Source organism: Schistocerca gregaria, chromosome 1, assembly GCF_023897955.1.
Source record: "Schistocerca gregaria isolate iqSchGreg1 chromosome 1, iqSchGreg1.2, whole genome shotgun sequence".
Classification (NCBI taxonomy): domain Eukaryota; kingdom Metazoa; phylum Arthropoda; class Insecta; order Orthoptera; family Acrididae; genus Schistocerca; species Schistocerca gregaria.
In genome coordinates, this window is record NC_064920.1 from 261,931,860 (window position 1) to 261,950,531 (window position 18,672).

At 44.5% G+C, this 18,672-nt stretch overlaps 1 protein-coding gene across 1 annotated transcript in view; it reads left to right on the top strand.

Moving 5' to 3' along the window:
• LOC126339781 (inter-alpha-trypsin inhibitor heavy chain H4-like) overlaps nucleotides 1-18,672 on the top strand; it is a 196,220-nt gene that overhangs the window by 158,976 nt on the left and 18,572 nt on the right. The window contains exon 10 of the mRNA XM_050001661.1: nucleotides 12,914-13,201. Coding sequence (XP_049857618.1) covers nucleotides 12,914-13,201 — 288 coding nt within the window. The remainder of the gene's footprint in view (nucleotides 1-12,913; nucleotides 13,202-18,672) is intronic.

Here is an 18,672-nt window from a genome sequence, read left to right on the forward strand (position 1 = left end):
CAAAAACATTCATGCCAGAATGATCTTTCTCGAAACAAAATATCTCTCTGCCGTAGTTCGTCCGAAAGCAGTCACCTCAAATGCAATACGTGGGTTCACAGCTGCCTCTGCTATCTCCACCCTTCTTCTAAAATCAAAGAAAACAACAAGTCACAATGTTAAACCTTTTCCATCTGCGATTACATTTTATCACATTTGAACAACGTTCTTAAGATTTCGGCATGCAATATCCAAATCATAAATGCGAGATGAATGCATTAACTTCAAATAAGAACATGATCGTTGTTAAACACACTCATACCGCTGCCCCACGTTCACCTGTTCGGAGGCGTCTGAAGCTGCCGGCGTGCAGTGTATGGCCAGTAGATGGTAACTGCTTTGGGGCAAGAAAACTCTCGACTGTCAGCGTTTGGGGGAAATTTGCTGGAACGTATTGCTATTACAGGTGGATCAGAAAATGAAACGAACTATTTTTGAGCTTCCTTGAGACTGATAACTGTAGCAGAAAACTGATATGCGAATTAAAAAAAACAAGGGAATGGAATGGCCTCGAATAAGTGACTTTATGTTCCCAGAGTGCGAAACTTAACTAAACCACAAGCAGATACAGTTTCTTAAGAGCTCGCAAAGGCTGACAGAAATTCCTACGTACACATCCGAATTCTACAGTGTTGCCAGACCGTACATATGGCCAGATTTAGAATTCTGAGTGGCGACCAGAAGTATTGGCCACCTTAAGTGAACGACTTGGGCTTCATCTCTGCAGTTGCCCACGGCAAGGTTTTATGTCTAATGCTGTGCTTTCTTGTCACCTCAATGAAATATTCTGAATGGCTTCCATTTAAGATGTGATACTGAGTAAATGAAATTCATTGTTTGAACCCAGATTTGACGGTTGGCACCTGAGCTATGATTTCTCTATAATTTCACGTTCCAAGTGATCTACATTAGGAAACAGTGTCATGCTGACTTAGTGCTAACAAGCTCCATTTTCAATGTGATGGTCATATAAATGGCGGTTCGGGTCTCGCTGGAGAAAAACTGTCGTTAGTGAGTCCTTTCTTCGTTTTCCTTATTCGGTCTGCAAACGGCAAGAGCGAAATTCAGAGACTAAATTAATTGGACAAGCTCTGCTTTATAAGCCATCTCACAGCCTCCAGTCAGTAACTGTAGGAGTGACCAGAAGTGTCTGCTTTTCAAATACTAAGTTACTTAAAAAAAGCCTCAGACGTGGTTCCAAGGAACCGTTACTAACAGAAAATTGTTTATTGCCCGTCATTTGTGGAATCATCACCCAAGACATATGTTACTGATACAATGAACATAATGAGATAAATCTTGAGGTGAAAACATTTTGAATACCAAAGTTGCAAACCTTTCGTATCTTTCTTTTTGTATCTGCATCACAAGAGATAAATTTTCCTTGTAAATATAGCTTTTTATTACTGTGTGATGTACTTGAATCATTTCACAACTGTTACTGAAACAAACAGTTTCCTTTCATTAACTCGAACTTTTGTCGTATAATAGATACGGTAAGTGTATAATTCAACTGCATTTCCTGATATGTTTCAAGCATAGAGATAGAATATATGCTTCAAACATCCTAAAGTCATTCTCTCACGAGCAGTTGCCACATGAGTAACTTTGCCATCAGTGTGTTGAAATTTTGTGGCACTTGCGACAATTACTATTAAATTCTTTCATTGTCTCACACACAATATCTCAAAAACTAGCAGATCTGATAAAACCTAGCAGAATATCTACTTTTGACATTCAATCAACCTTGTTCTTCATAATTCCGTTCATGGGATTCAAATTTAGGTGGACTGTCTGCATTTCCGTCGAAGACGCACCGCGTCCGTTTCACTCGGTTCATCATTTCTTTTTCGCAGGAAAGTGTGACATCAGAAACCACATCACATTCTTTTGTAAACTTCGGTTATGATATTGGTAGAATGGCGTATAAAATAATCTGTTTCTGATCTGCAATTAGGGGCTCGAATTCTGTCATTCCAAGTGTCTTATTTCGTGGTAAGAGTTATTAGTTTAGGAGGACACGAGAATTACTAAGTATTCACCACTTTAAATTGTCCATAAGTATATAACTGGGGATGTAATGGATCCAAACACTCGATTTTACGCCCACGCCACCTGTTTTTCACTACTTTTACGCATTATGTATTGTGATTTTTGCTTAACATTGAAAGAGAATGCGCTTTCGTCGATATTGACGTCCTGCCTAAATGTAAAAAAAGGGAACAAAAGTTAATATGGTACTTTTTCTCGGCGTAAAAAAAAAATACTTCTTGTCTGATGCCTTCATCGGCATTGAAATCATGTCCCATGTGACGAAAACAATTGGTTTGTCTCAGTCATTTTTATTAATGGTCGTAAAACAATTTAAAATCAATTGTGTATTGAACGATTTTATAGGGTGAAATAGACAACCTAATTTCTATGCCTAATCTGCTCCTCTTTTTTCATTTTATTGATTTCTTTTCTTAAAGGGAAAGACAAACGAATTTCTCTCTTCCTGCAGGGAAAATAAAACATTCGTTCGTCATAAAGAAAACTTTTTCTCTTACACAAAAACTTTAGTATCGCGTCTAGTTTCTGACCTCCTCCAAAATTTCATTTAACTTCAAGGGAATAGAGGCAACCAGTTTCTGAATGAAGCTGTTACCCTGTTACTCTTCCGATGTGTCATGGGCTGCTTCATACTTGGTTGGTTGTCGATGCTGCTTTTCTACGCTTGACAATTTTCCCTATCCGTACCCTTACGTGATCTATGGGACTGCGGTCATCATCTTTGGGAGGCCATTCCAACAGCACAGTGTCTCTGTACACTTGAAACCAGTGTATTACACATTTCGTCGTGTGGACAGGAGAACAGTCTGATACTCGTTAAAACCGATTTTTACTACCCTTTATGCCTAGTCACCAGTGATAAATATTGCTGTGCTCGATTCTCGGTGAGGCACGAAAGTTTTGCTTAGTTACAGTGGCTTGGTTTCAATCCACATCCACAGCAAAAAAGTCCGTCATCCTTCAAGGAGCAAAAATTGTCAAAGAACTTTATGAGTTCAGATACCGTCTCAAAATCTATTGTCCATAAATATATGGAATTATGCCTATATATTGCTGGAATGACATCTGTTACTGAGATAGCTCATATTCTATTGAGTATGGTAGTGACTCTTAAATTCACTTTCTATAATAATATTGAATTTAAAATCATTAAAGGCTCATCTCCAACGACTCGTTTCTCCTAGTATTTGCAGTATCAAGGTACTGATTTCCATTTAGACTGGTTACCTTAAAGAACAGTGTTCTCTAGTGAACTCTAGTGGTACCCATTCTATACAGTCAAACGATTGTACTGCAAAGCGATTAGAGGATTTGCAAGACAGCTACGTTATATGGGCCGCATACAAATCAGGTGGTTCGGATACTTTTATGAATGATTGTACAATGTTAGGAATTTCTTCCTCAGATTCAGGTCGACGTTTGGTTCTGTTAGACTTCTTTTTGCAGCACTGCTGTCTCTGCCTGTCCTAGTCTGCTTTTTATGCCCTCCTTGCTTCGTGTGTCATTTATTACTTTGCTTCTAAGTTAGAAGAAGTTCTTCACTTTGCTACTTCGTGGTACCCAACTCTGATCTTAGGTTTCTCCATAATTCCTTTCTTCTTCACTTTGCTCTAGTCTTTGTTTGATTAGCTTTCAGCTCATGGTGTGTACTCGTTACAGTTCTTCCTCAGTTTCGCTGAATACAGCGTCATCTGCATGTCTGTGAATCCCAATAAGACGCGTTGAGCTTCCGTGCTCAACATAGCTCCGGTCTTAAACCTTATTCTACATGAGGAATCTCATGTGAACGTGGTGCGGCATGAGAGCACGCCAAAATTCGACCTGTGTAACGCGAAGCGGTTGTTCTTCCCAGGCGCTTTCCTCTGCCGTCTGCAAAGTCAGCTGGCCCCCCTTCTTGAAGCAGTGTACAGTAGGTCTCTAAAAGAGCGTAGCGTTCCAAAGGATCGGAAAAGGGCACAGGTGATACCCGTTTTCAAGAAGGGAAGTCGAACAGATGTGCAGAACTATAGACCCATATCTCTAACATCGATCAGTTGTAGAATTTTGGAACACGTATTATGTTCGAGTATAATGACTTTTCTGGAGACTAGAAATCTACTCAGTAGAAATCAGCATGGATTTCGAAAAAGAAAATCGTGTGAAACCCAGCTCGCAATATTCGTGCACGAGACTCAGAGGGCCATAGACACGGGCTCACAGGTAGATGCCGTGTTTCTTGACTTCCGCAAGGCGTTCGATACAGTTCCCCATAGTCGTTTAATGAACAAAGTAAGAGCATATGGACTATCATACCAATAGTGTGATTGGATTGAAGAGTTCCTAAATAACAGAACGCAGCACGTCATTCTCAATGGAGAGAAGTCTTCCGAAGTACGAGTGATTTCAGATGAGCCTCAGGGGAGTGTCGTAGGACCGTTGCTATTCACAATATACATAAATGACCTTGTGGATGACATCGGAAGTTCACTGAGGACTTTTGAGGATGATGCTGTGGTACATCGAGAGGTTGTAGCAATGAAAAATTGTACTGAAATGCAGGAGAATCTGCAGCGAACTGACGCATGGTGCAGGGAATGGCAATTGAATCTCAATGTAGAAAAGTGTAGTATACTGCGAATACATAGAAAGAAAGATCCCTTATCATTTAACTACAATATAGCAGGTCAGCAACGAGAAGCAGTTACATCCATAAATTATCTGGGAGTACGCATTAGGAGTGATTTAATATGGAATGATCATATAAAGTTGATCGTCGGTAAAGCAGTTGCCAGACTGAGATTCATTGGAAGAATCCTAAGGAAATGCACTCCGAAAGCAAAGGAAGTAGTTTACAGCACACTTGCTCGCCCACTGCTTGAATACTGCTGGGGATCCGTACCACATAGGGTTGATAGAAGAGATAGAGAAGTTCCAACGGAGAGCAGCGCGCTTCGTTACGGGAACCTATCAGTAATCGCGAAAGCGTTACGGAGATAATAGATAAACTCCACTGGAAGACTCTGCAGGAGAGACGCTCAGTAGCTCGGTACGGGCTCTTGTTGAAGTTTCGAGGAGTCAAGCAGTATATTGCTCCCTCCTACGTATATCTCGCGAAGAGACCATGAGGATGAAATCAGAGAGATCAGAGCCCACACAGAGGCATACCGACAATCCTTCTTTCCACCAACAATACGAGACTGTAACAGAATGGAGAACCGATAGAGGTACTCAATGTACCCTCAGCCACACACCGTCATGTGGCTTGCGGAGTATGGATGTCGATGTAGATAGTGCATTCATTATGGACAAGGATTTTCGGGACATATGGAAATATTTTAAGTGTCTTGGAAGTTTTGATGGGAAGCGGTGATTCTCACTTCGTCCATCAGGAGCTACTTTGCTTCCTTGTCAGGAACACACCTTCTGCTTATCTAATTCACCTACTTCTTTTAGATTGGATTATAAGCTGTCAATTATGCAAATTATAGTTTTGTTATGATGAAACGAGGGCTAGTAGGACAAATAAAACATACAACAGGAATGAGAAAACAGAAAATACGTAAAGAAGATTTATTGTCATATTCTGGTAACAGGTTGCAGTATTTCCTCTAAAGGAATATATAATGAGACCTTTTCGAGAAATAACGACTGCAGGTAAAGCTAAAGAGAGATAGAACCATCCATTTCCTCGAGGAATAATTGCGGTAGAATGTTATGTTGTTTATGTAACGTGTAAATTTAGAATTTTACATAAAATTAACAAAACCAGTATAGAAAGTGCAGTGCACGTCGTGAAAACTAACTTTGTTATACACCACATGTGATCTAAAATCAGTTATTGATGCTGTGGCTACGTTTCTTCGGGATGTATTCGAAAATACAACAAGAACAGTACAAAACACACTACTGGCCATTAAAATTGCTACACCACGAAGGTGACGTGCTACAGACGCGAAATTTAACCGACAGGAAGAGGATGCTGTGACATGCAAATGATTAGCTTTTCACAGCATTCACACAAGGTTGGCGCCAGTGGCGACACCTACAACGTGCTCACATGAGGAAAATTCCAACCGATTTCTCATACAAAATCAGCAGTTGACTGGCGTTGCCTGGTGAAACGTTGTTGTGATGCCTCGTGTAAGGAGGAGAAATGCGTACCATCACCTTTCCGACTTTGATAAAGGTCGGATTGTAGCCTATCGCGACTGCGGTTTGTCGTATCGCGACATGGCTGCTCGCGTTGGTCGAGATTCAATGACTGCTAGCAGAATATGGAACCGGTGTGTTCAGAAGGGTAACACGGATCGCCGTGCTGGATCCCAACGTATCTACCAGTGAGATGACAGGCATCTTATCCGCTTAGCTCTAACGGATCGTGCAGCCACGTCTCGATCCTTGAGTCAACAGATGGGGACGTTTGCAAGACGACAACCATCTGCACGAACAGTTAGACAACTTTTGCAGCAGCATGGACTATCAGCTCGGAGAGCATGGCAGCGGCTACCCTTGACGCTGCATCACAGACAGGAGCGCCTGCGATGGTGTACTCAGCGACAAGTCTGGGTGCACGAATGGCAAAATACCATTTTTTTGGATGAATCCGCGTTCTGTTTACAGCATCATGATGGTCGCATCCGTGTTTGCGACATCTCGGTGAACGCACATTGGAAGCGTGTTTTCGTCATCGTCATACTGGCGTATCACCCGGCGTGATGGTATGGGGTGCCATTGGTTACACATCTCGGTCCTCTCTTGTTCGCTTTTACTGCACTTTGAACAGTGGACGTTACGACCCGGTGGTTCTACCCTTCATTCGATCCCTTCTAAAAACTACATTTCAGCAGGATAATGCACGACCATATGTTTCAGGTCCCGTACGGGCCTTTCTGGATACAGAAAATGTTAGACAGCTACCCTGGCCAGCACATTCTCCATATCTCTTACCAACTGAAAACGTCTGGTCATTGGTGGGCGAGCAACTGGCTCGTCACAATACGCCAGTCAGGACTCTTGATGAACTGTAGTATCGTGTTGAAGCTACATGGGCAGCTGCACTGGTGCACGCCATCCACGCTCTGTTTGACTCAATGCCCAGGCGTATCAAAGCCGTTATTACGGCCAGTGGTGGTTGTTGTGAGTACTGATTTCTCAGGATCTATGCACCCAAATTGCGTGAAAATGTAATCAGATGTCCTAGTATAATATATTTGTCCAATGAATACCCGTTTATCATCTACATTTCTTCTTTTTGTAGCAATTGTAATGGTCAGTAGTGTAATTTGAAAAACAGATGTAATGCTTCGTCGCAACTGTGCAAGAGACGGTAAGCTTTAAATTAAATTTTCAACAAAGTAGTGTACGAAGAATGGAAACTACACAGGGCAACTCAATTAGAAGGAAACTCCACACGAGCGTGCATAGGAGGAGGGATGGAAAGGTATGAACACCATTTGCTGGTTCGGATCACGTTCCGATTTTGTAGAATGGTTCTGAATGATTCATAGTGAATAGAACGAAAAACCAGTCGTTCTAATTATTAACAGACGTTGCTGACCCACAGCTACTCCAGCATGCTGGAAGTTCGTGTATGCAGTCCCCAGTTGTGTCACCCTGTACACCAGAGCAAACCTTGCTGTCACTCCACACTCCTAATGTGTGCAACCAAGTTCAACTGCCATGTAGACCCACGATGTCCTTGAAGTTGGGTTGAATCGTACGGGAGTGTCAGCAGTAACTCAGTGGCCAAAGTTACCAAGAAGTCCTGTTGCTCATTACACAACGAGCTATCGTTTCTGACCGCTAAGTATGTGGTCATGAGGGCCAGATGTGTAGCGGTGGTTTCGTTAGCGCCCTTTATGCCATCCTCTGAGAACTTTCCACGTTAAATGCGAACGGCGGTGTGTCTTAAATGTTTCCCTCCCGCCTTATTTCAACGCTGAGTATCGCAGCTCTGATCATTATCACACAAGCGTTAAGGGAAGGGGTGAAATGTGATTACGAAGCGGTATGACGACCTTCCGATCGCTGACAAATTCACGGTGGCGTTGGGATGAACCGTGGAGAAATGTGGTGCCAATGTGAGGTCATCACGTCACATGAACCTCTGAGCTCTGACCGGTTTCTTGCATCTGTCGTCACTGTGCACTGTGGTGGCAGTACTCACGATTCAAGAGAATACTGCACCACAGTCGATAAGCCACGTTCGAAACACTCGTAGCGCAGCAGCTCTATGGGTTGGCAGTACGAAGTATACCGAGGTCCGCCAGGGGTCGTTGCTGCCGACCCATGGGCATCACGTGTGTGGATGACGATCGCTCTATACCTCGTTCAATACCAGACCTCAGAGCTAAGGCGGACAGTTCTCTTCATTGCCCTGAATCGTGCACGGTCTCCAGTTACGGCCGAGTCCACAAGCTGCAGTGTTCGTCCGTCGTCTCGGAGACTTAAACACCGTAGGCATCGTTCGCCAGCTTTGGGCTCTCCGTAGGCATCGCTCACAGGCACAGCGACAGGACTTTAATATTTTAGAGGGCTTGTAATAATTTCAAACTTCTTATTGCGCTGGATTTTTCACAAGAAGATGCATCATTTGAGTATTTCTTCATATTTAATAAATATTTTATTACTAACTGTTGGGAATCTTTCTGATGATGATAACCTTTGCCGGCGTCCTGCATTCTCAACGCTCACTTTGCTGTCTGAAGCGTTGCCAAGCCCGTGTATGACGTTGAAGGGCTCAACGGTTTTGAACCATTGGAGAGGAAGATTGTATTCACACTTCACCCAAATTTCAAACTTCCGCGTTGCAATAGGAGACAATTACAAAATTTCTAAAAAGCAACCCTTTATATGTATTGCGCAGGGTATGCTTCTTAATACTGATTCTAATACCAATTATTTTGATAACTTCCATACATAGTACGATATTTAAACTTTTATTATTATTTATATTAGTCTTTAGGCACAATTCAACACATTGTTGAACTGTACTCGTCAAAATTTCAGAAGTTCCAAGTGGTAACGAGAACCGTAAACAACGTCGCGCATTTACTTCGCGACATCGCGCGTCAGACGATGGCCCACGTTCGCAACAGTTCACTCACGTAGGACAACGCCTAAAGCCGTCGGCACATGGGACGAGGCAGCCAACTTTGACGTGCACGCAGACTGGATCTCCAGAGTCACAGGTCACTAGCTGGTTAACGGGATATTAGGCTCTCAGCGCTCTCCAACGGCAGTTTTCGCCTTTATTTGGCTCGCACACCTTGCAGTTTGTTCGTGAAATTCCTGCGCCAGCTCAATTCCTTTCTTGCCCATATGCCGGTTCTGCCTGTGGTATACATAAATAAATCCATCAATATCCGTGAATATGTTGTAAGACATAAATGAAAGCTACATGTCCACTCAAGAAGAATATCCGGTTATAAAAATTCATCAAGTCGAACAAACTCTCTTCTGTAAAACAGAGCACTTATATTTATATAACATCAAACATTACAGAAATTATTTCTGTTAATTTTGTACGATAATCTGAAAACTTTTCAGTAGACGAGACGGTGAAAAAAAGTCGATCCACCTCAGAATGCGAACCCTCTGTTAAACCGCCGGTAGTTCCGTAACGTGGCGTGTCAATGAACTACGCTACACTGAAACTCTGACTATAAGGTCCTCGCAGTTTATGTTCCAGTCTTCTAAACGATTATCACACAAGTGTTATTAATTCATACTTAATTTGACAAATCCGAACAAGAATGTCGCGTTTTCATGAGGCTTCAAAGTGTCGTTCTCTTAAAACGGTTTACACGTAAGTTATACAGCGAAACAACTAAATACGAAAATTTTGTAACCCCCAAAACCACGTTTCCCGTCATTTTATCACAGCACATTGTACCAACAATGATTCGCTCTCGAAACTTCAAAGTTGTGGTACTTAGAGACTCTGTACATTCGTAGGGTGTAACATACACAGTGAAATCCACTGATTATGAGCTTCTACCGAACACGGCAAATAGTGTGGCATCTTTTTTTCTGATGGGTAGGGAGCGTTTTTGATTTCTATTGGTTCAGCTTAACGTGGCACTTTCACGAAATATCGCAGAGCTTGTTTTGGCTAGCGGACCACAAAGTTTATTCACGAAATTGGATGCGTGTAGGATTGTTACGCCAACTCTCTTGAAATGCATATTTCCTTTCTTGTCCATATGCCGGTTCTGTCTATAGTATACATAAATAAAAGCGTCAAAATCCGTGAAAGTATTGTCAGACATAAATGAAGGCTACGTGTCCACTCAGGAAAGATATTCTGTTATTAAAATTCACCAAATCGAAAAAACCTTCTTCCTGGAAAACAGCACATTTATATTTATATAACATTAAGTATTAGATAAATTATTTCTATTAATTTCATGAGATAGTACCATAAGCTTTCAGAAAACGAGAAGGTGAAAAAGAAATTGATCCATCTCAGGATGCGAACCCTATGTGAAACCACCGTTAGTTCCGTAACGTAACGTGTAAACGAACTACGCTACACTGACACTGTCGCTATAAGGCCTTTGCAGTCTATGTTCCAGTCTTCTAAACGCTTATCACCCAAAAGTTATTAATTGTTATTTAATTATAACAAATCCAAACAAGAACGCAACGTTTTCATGAATCTTCAACTGGTCGTTGCCTGAAAACGCCTTACACACGAATTATAATGCGAAATAACTAAATACGAAAACTTTTTAACCCCAAATATGACGTTTCCTGTCATTTTATCACAGCACGTCGAACCAATAATGTTTCGCTTCCGAGACATCGAAGTTGTGGTGCTTGGAAACACTGTACATTCATAGTGTGTAACATACAGGGTGAAATCCACTGATTATGTGCTTCTACCGAACACGGCAAATAGCGAGGCATCTTTTTTTCTGATTGAGAGGTAGGGAAGGTTTTTTATTTCTATTAGTTCAGCTTAACGTGGCACGTTACCGAAACATCACAGAGCTTGTTTTGTTTTTCACGTGACGAAAGGGCTCATCGACTTGAACTAGCAGAGCTGGCACCTGAATCTCAATGTAGACCAGTGTAATGTGGTGCTAATACATAGAAAGAAAGATCCTCTATTATTTGGTTACAATATAGCAGGTCAGCAACTAGAAGCAGTTAATTCCATAAATTATCTGGGAGTAGGCATTTAAAATGGTATGATCATATAAAGTTGATCGTCGGTAAAGCAGTTGCCAGACTGAGATTCATTGGAAGAATCCTAAGAAATTGCAATCCGGAAACAAAGGAAGTAGGTTATAGTACGCTTGTTCGCCCACTGCTTGAATATTGCTCTCCAGTGTGGGATCCGTACCAGATGGGGTTGAAAGAAGAGATTAGAGAAGATACAACGGAGAGCAGCGCGCTTCGTTACAGGAACATTTAGTAATCGCTCAGTAGCTCGGTACGGACTCTTGTTGAAGTTTCGAGGAGTCAAGCAGTATATTGCTCCCTCCTACGTATATCTCGCGAAGAGACCATGAGGATAAAATCAGAGAGATTAGATCCCACACAGAGGCATACCGACAATCCTTCTTTCCACCAACAATACGAGACTGGAATAGAAGGGAGAACCGATAGAGGCACTCTAAGTACCCTCCGCCACACACCGTCAGGTGGCTTGCGGAGTTTGGATGTAGATGTAGATGTAGATGTAGATGTCACGAAACTCGTAGAGCAGGCTCGTCCAGACTGTGCCCCTGGGGCGCTAGCGCCCGCGATTGCCCGCGGCCAGCGCCCCCAAGCGAATTCGTATGTTGCCGCAGTGGCCGAGCCGTGCTGCTTAGCTGGCCGTGCGAACCGCGCGAACGCCAGCCGATAGATATATTTGTTCTCTCATTTTCCCTTCGGGCAGAGGATGTCTCACAAGTGCTTCAACTAGAGCTGATTGCCCTACAGTGCCATATCCGCCTGAAGGACCGCTTTCTTATGTGTAAAACTTTGGATGACTTTTAATGCTGTCTTCCACGAGACAAATATCCTCTTTTGCACAAGCACGCGGCCAAAGTTCTCTCAATGTTTGTTTCCACGTAAATTTGTGAGCGTTTTTTCTCTCTTTTACAGCTTACTAAAACTAAGAACCGTTCATTCCTTGGCGATAAAAATTCGACCAATTCTTTCATGTTAGCAGTCTCAGACAATATTGTACCAAGCCTAGACAAAGTCGTTTCCTCGAAAAAGAAGAACGTGTAAAATATTAATTGCCTTCTTTAACAATGTTGACTGTAAGAATTAAAGAGCTTAATAACCTTAATTCTATTTCAATAAATTTTCAAACTTGGTCAGTTAAAATTATATACAAAACAGCAAACTAAGGATCCGATTTCTAAACTCTGAAAAGGGATCCAAAAATTGTAGCACGAATTATAACAGAAAATACTTACTTGTAACTACTAACAGTAAGAATCAGCCTCTATATCCTTTACATAAAATTAATTCTAAAATAGAATATTTTGTTTAGGTTGGATCTGACCGCGGGACAGTCCAGCGCAGAGCAGTGCTGTGCGGTCTCACTCGCTCTGCAGCTCTCTCTCTCTCTCTCTCTCTCTCCCTCTCTCTCTCTCCCTCTCCCTCCCTCTCCCTCTCTCTCTCTCTCTCTCTCTCTCTCTCTCTCTCGCTCGCTCCTATGCCGACACTAGCGACACACGGTCGCGGACGGTGCGCTGAACTACACTGCCTCGTGCCCTCGGGGAGCGGGCGCGCCCGCCGGGCGCAATTCTTGGATGAGCCTGCCGTAGAGGATCGCATCAGCGTTAGGTAACTCGTTTCGTGTGCTGACGGCTTCAGTCTGACGCGCTGTGCTCCACAGGTGGATGAGGCGTCGGTGACGACGGCGAGCTTCAAGTCGCTGTACCGCGGGGGCGAGCTGGTGGTGGCAGGGCGACTGTTCGACGACGGCCGCAGCCCCGGCGCGGTGGGCCCCTGGTACCGGGTGGACAGCAGCTCCGGCAACGCCAGCGTCGCCGAGGCGTCGGTGGCGGCCGCACCGTCCGCGGAGCGCCTCTGGGCCTACCTCAGGGTGCGCCAGCTGCTGGACCAGGACGCCGCCAGCCCAGACCAGGCCGTCCGGGAGGAAGCCAAGCGGATCGCTCTCCAGGTAGGCACGCGCCACTCTGTAGCCACTCATTCTCTAGCGGCGGTGGTGTATGTGAAATTAATGAACACTTAGGGTAAGCACAGGAGTATGTGTGTGTGTGTGTGTGTGTGTGTGTGTGTGTGTGCGTGTGTGAATGAGTGTGTCGGCTGGTCCCGGCGGAGGTTCGAGTCCTCCCTCGGGCACGGGTGTGTGTGTTTGTCCTTAGGATAATTTAGGTTAAGTAGTGTGTAAGCTTAGGGACTGATGCCCTTAGCAATTAAATCCCATAAAATTTCACACACATTTGAAAATTTTTTTGTGTTTGTGAAATCTTATGGGACTTAACTCCCAAGGCCAAGCTTAAACACTACTTAACCTAAATCATCCTAAGGATAAACACACACACCCGTGCCCGAGGGAGGACTCGAACCTCCTCCGGGACTAGCCGCACAGCCCAATACTGCTCGGCTAATACTGCGCGGCTATGCACAGGATGCCTGCGAAACTAGAAATACACTGAAGCTGACAAAACTCATGCGATTTCACTTAATACCGCGTCGGACCTCCTTTTGCCCAGTGTAGTGCTGTAATTTGACGTGGCACGGACTCAACAAGTTGTTGAAAGTTCCCTGCAGAAATATTGAGCGGTGCTGCCTCTACTGATGTCCAAAATTTCAAAAACGTAGCCGTCGCAGGATTTTATGCACTAACTGGCCACTCGATAATGTCCCATAAAAGTTCGATGTCGTGTAATCTTGGTGGCCAAACCATTCGAACTGTCCAGAACTTTCTATAAACCAATCACGAATAAATGCAATCTGGTGACATGGAGCATTGTTATCCATAAAAATTCCATTGATGTTTGGGAATAGTCAATGTACAAAATGGTTCAAATGGCTCTGACCACTATGGGACTTAACTTCTGACGTCATCAGTCCCCTAGAACTTAGAACTACTTAGGCCTAACTACCCTAAGGACATCACATATACCCATGCCCGAGGCAAGATTCGAACCTGCGACCGTAGCGGTCGTGCGGTTCCAGCCAGTAGCGCCTAGAACCGCTCGGCCATCCCGACCGGCAGTCAATTTACAATTATATGTAAACACAGCCCACACTTTTAAGGAGCCACCATCAGCTCCACAACGGGTTGTTGGCAACTTGCTTCCATTGCTTCGTGGGGTCTGCGCCACATTCGAACCCTACCATTAGTTTTTACCAACAAAACGAATCTCAACTGTCCGGGCCACTGTTCTTCTGTGGTCCAGGGTCAAGATCCCGGTAGAGGCGCTACAGGCGATGTCGTGCTGTTAACAAAGGCACTCGCATAGGTCGTCTGCTGCCACAGCCCATTAACTTCAAATTTCGCCACATTTTCCAAACGGATACTTTTTTCGTTGATGGGTCAAATGGTTCAAATGGCTCTGAGCACTATGGGACTTAACTTCTGAGGTCATCAGTCCCCTAGAACTTAGAACTACTTAAACCTAACTAACCCAAGGACATCACACACATCCATGCCCGAAGCAAGATCCGAACCTGAGACCGTAGCGGTCGCGCGGTTCCAGACTATAGCGCCAAAAACCGCGCCGCGGCCGCCCCACGTTGATTTATGCCATTATTTCACGCAGTGTTGCTTGTCTGTTAACACTGACAACTCTACGCAAACGCCGCTGCTCTCAGTAATTAAGTGAAGGCCCCTGCGTTGTGATGAGAGTTAATGCCCGGAATTTGGTATTCTACGCGTACTCTTGACACTCTGGACATTTTGATTTCCCTAACGATTTCCGAAATGGAATGTCCCATGCGATTAGTTCGTCTGTCAATTCTCTCCGTGCCGGCCTCGGTGGCCGAGCGGTTCTAGGCGCTACAGTCTGGAACCCCACGACCGCTACGGTCGCAGGTTCGAATCCTGCCTCGGGAATGGGTGTATGTGATGTCCTTAGGGTAGTCAGGTCTAAGTAGTTCTGCCTCGGGCATGGATGTGTGTGATGTCCTTAGGTTAGTTAGGTTTAAGTAGTTCTAAGCTCTAGGGGACTGACGACCTCAGAAGTTACGTCCCATAGTGCTCAGGGCATTTTTCTCGCCGTGTGGCCACAATCATATCGGAAACTATTTCACGTGAATCACCTGAGTGCAAATGACAGCTCTACCAATGACTGCCCCTTTATACTTTGTGTACGCGATACTACAGTCATCTTTGTATGTGCATATCGCTATCCCATGACTTTTCCACTTCAGTGTACTATAGAAACTTGACTTTGCTAATTGGCATTTAATTTTTATTAGTAACTAGCTTTTAATCAGCGGTTTCGCAATGTACGGACTCCTCACGTATACACTGTTTGACAAACAAAGTGAAGCCCCTAGAAGACAATGAGGGGTGTCGTACCACCAGCGGGTATGTAAACAGTTGTCTGTGATAGGTAGAATGGCCTCCAGAGTCCATTGCTATTGTCCGTGTTTAGTGCTTTTATTACAGTATAAACAAGTCCATTGCTACTGTTCGAATATAGTATTTTTATCACAGGATATATAAGGGGTATGAACAACGTTAAAATTTGAGTGATCACTGTGTAGGCCACGGAGATGCTGTGTACTCGCTTGAGACTGTGTTATCAGCGCCAGACAGAGATAGAAAGGGAGCTGCATTTGACAGCCTAGTCGTATGACAGCAAAAGTAAAAACAGTCCACATTTACCAACACACAACAGTAACGCGTAGTGCACACTCAAACCAGGAAACTCATCTCTCAACACAAACACAAACACAAAATGGTACCTCATAACAGCCGGCCGCGGTGGTCTCGCGGTTCTAGGCGCGCAGTCCGGAACCGTGCGACTGCTACGGTCGCAGGTTCGAATCCTGCCTCGGGCATGGATGTGTGTGACGTCCTTAGGTTAGTTAGGTTTAAGTAGTTCTAAGTTCTAGGGGACTAATGACCACAGCAGTTGAGTCCCATAGTGCTCAGAGCCATTTGAACCAACCTCATAACACACCACACCCAGCTCACACACAAAACTGGTAACTACTTCAGGAAACATAGTATTTAATGTATTCTTCAAAAAAAAAGTAGCGTTGCAAAAAAGTCAAAAACTGTAAAGGAAGTGAAATGTAAATGCAACATTTCAAGAATATATCAGTTAAAATGTAATAGCAGCAACTCTTAAATACACTCCTGGAAATTGAAATAAGAACACCGTGAATTCATTGTCCCAGGAAGGGGAAACTTTATTGACACATTCCTGGGGTCAGATACATCACATGATCACACTGACAGAACCACAGGCACATAGACACAGGCAACAGAGCATGCACAATGTCGGCACTAGTACAGTGTATATCCACCTTTCGCAGCAATGCAGGCTGCTATTCTCCCATGGAGACGATCGTAGAGATGCTGGATGTAGTCCTGTGGAACGGCTTGCCATGCCATTTCCACCTGGCGCCTCAGCTGGACCAGCGTTCGTGCTGGACGTGCAGATCGCGTGAGACGACGCTTCATCGAGTCCCAAACATGCTCAATGGGGGACCGATCCGCAGATCTTGCTGGCCAGGGTAGTTGACTTACACCTTCTAGAGCACGTTGGGTGGCACGGGATACATGCGGACGTGCATTGTCCTGTTGGAACAGCAAGTTCCCTTGCCGGTCTAGGAATGGTAGAACGATGGGTTCGATGACGGTTTGGATGTACCGTGCACTATTCAGTGCCCCCTGATGATCACCAGAGGTGTACGGCCAGTGTAGGAGATCGCTCCCCACACCATGATGCCGGGTGTTGGCCCTGTGTGCCTCGGTCGTATGCAGTCCTGATTGTGGCGCTCACCTGCACGGCGCCAAACACGCATACGACCATCATTGGCACCAAGGCAGAAGCGACTCTCATCGCTGAAGACGACACGTCTCCATTCGTCCCTCCATTCACGCCTGTCGCGACACCACTTGAGGCGGGCTGCACGATGTTGGGGCGTGAGCGGAAGACGGCCTAACGGTGTGCGGGACCGTAGCCCAGCTTCATGGAGACGGTTGCGAATGGTCCTCGCCGATACCCCAGGAGCAACAGTGTCCCTAATTTGCTGGGAAGTGGCGGTGCGGTCCCCTACGGCACTGCGTAGGATCCTACGGTCGTGGCGTGCATCCGTGCGTCGCTGCGGTCCGGTCCCAGGTCGACGGGCACGTGCACCTTCCGCCGACCACTGGCGACAACATCGATTTTTCTGTGGAGACCTCACGCCCCACGTGTTGTGCAATTCGGCGGTACGTCCACCCGGCCTCCCGCATGCCCACTATACGCCCTCGCTCAAAGTCCGTCAACTGCACATACGGTTCACGTCCACGCTGTCGCGGCATGCTACCAGTGTTAAAGACTGCGATGGAGCTCCGTATGCGACGGCAAACTGGCTGACACTGACGGCGGTGGTGCACAAATGCTGCGCAGCTAGCGCCATTCGACGGCCAACACCGCGGTTCCTGGTGTGTCCGCTGTGCCGTGCGTGTGATCATTGCTTGTACAGCCCTCTCGCAGTGTCCGGAGCAAGTATGGTGGGTCTGACACACCGGTGTCAATGTGTTCTTTTTTCCATTTCCAGGAGTGTATATTAGGATGAGTTCAATAAATTTCAGTATCGTGTACAAAGAACATAAAACGGCACTGAAGACTGAATGTACCAACTCAAAATATGAAGAAGATGTAATTAACAAAATTACCACCACTCTCTGATAAATGCAGAATAGCCATTTATATCATGACACAAAAAGACAGGGACTGCTCTCCAAGAAGAAGAATTCAAACAGAAGACAATAAAAAACTGAAAATATGCTACATGACACGAAATTAAGGCAGTATTCTCACTAATTGTGCCGCCATCATCCTCCACCTTCTCCTTCCTCAGCCCAATACCCACCTCCTTTCCTACGCTTTAAAATTCTCATGATCACTAAGTCAGCCTACGGAAAGTGATCCAGAGTATCACGCTGAAATGTAAATCCTGCATGGCTTGCCGTGAAGGGCAACGACACGTGGAGTAGAATATAGTCGACGTACCGTTGTGCTGCAATCGTGCCGCGGATGACAAACAAAGAGGTCCCGCTACGAAATTAAATGGCACTCCAGACCATTGTCCAGCTTCTTGATCTGTAATCTCGTTCTCTGGAGTAGAATTATCTACACTGATGAGTCCGTTTCGAACTGAGCCCAGATGATCAGCAAAGATGCCAATTTGCTTTAAATGATTACAAATATAAAAATTTGCAATTCTCATTACTTAAAAACATATTATCTTGTATTATAATACCAATGAATCACATCTGCAATCGGTCAACTTTTGTAAATACCTGGGTGTAATAATTTGTGGGGATGTAAAATGGGACGATTGCATGCGGTCCTACACAGATAAGTGTGGCAGACATTTGTTAATTGGCAGAATCGAAGGGAAACGCGACCAGTCTATAAAGGAGATTGGATTCACAACATTCGTGTGAACACTCATATA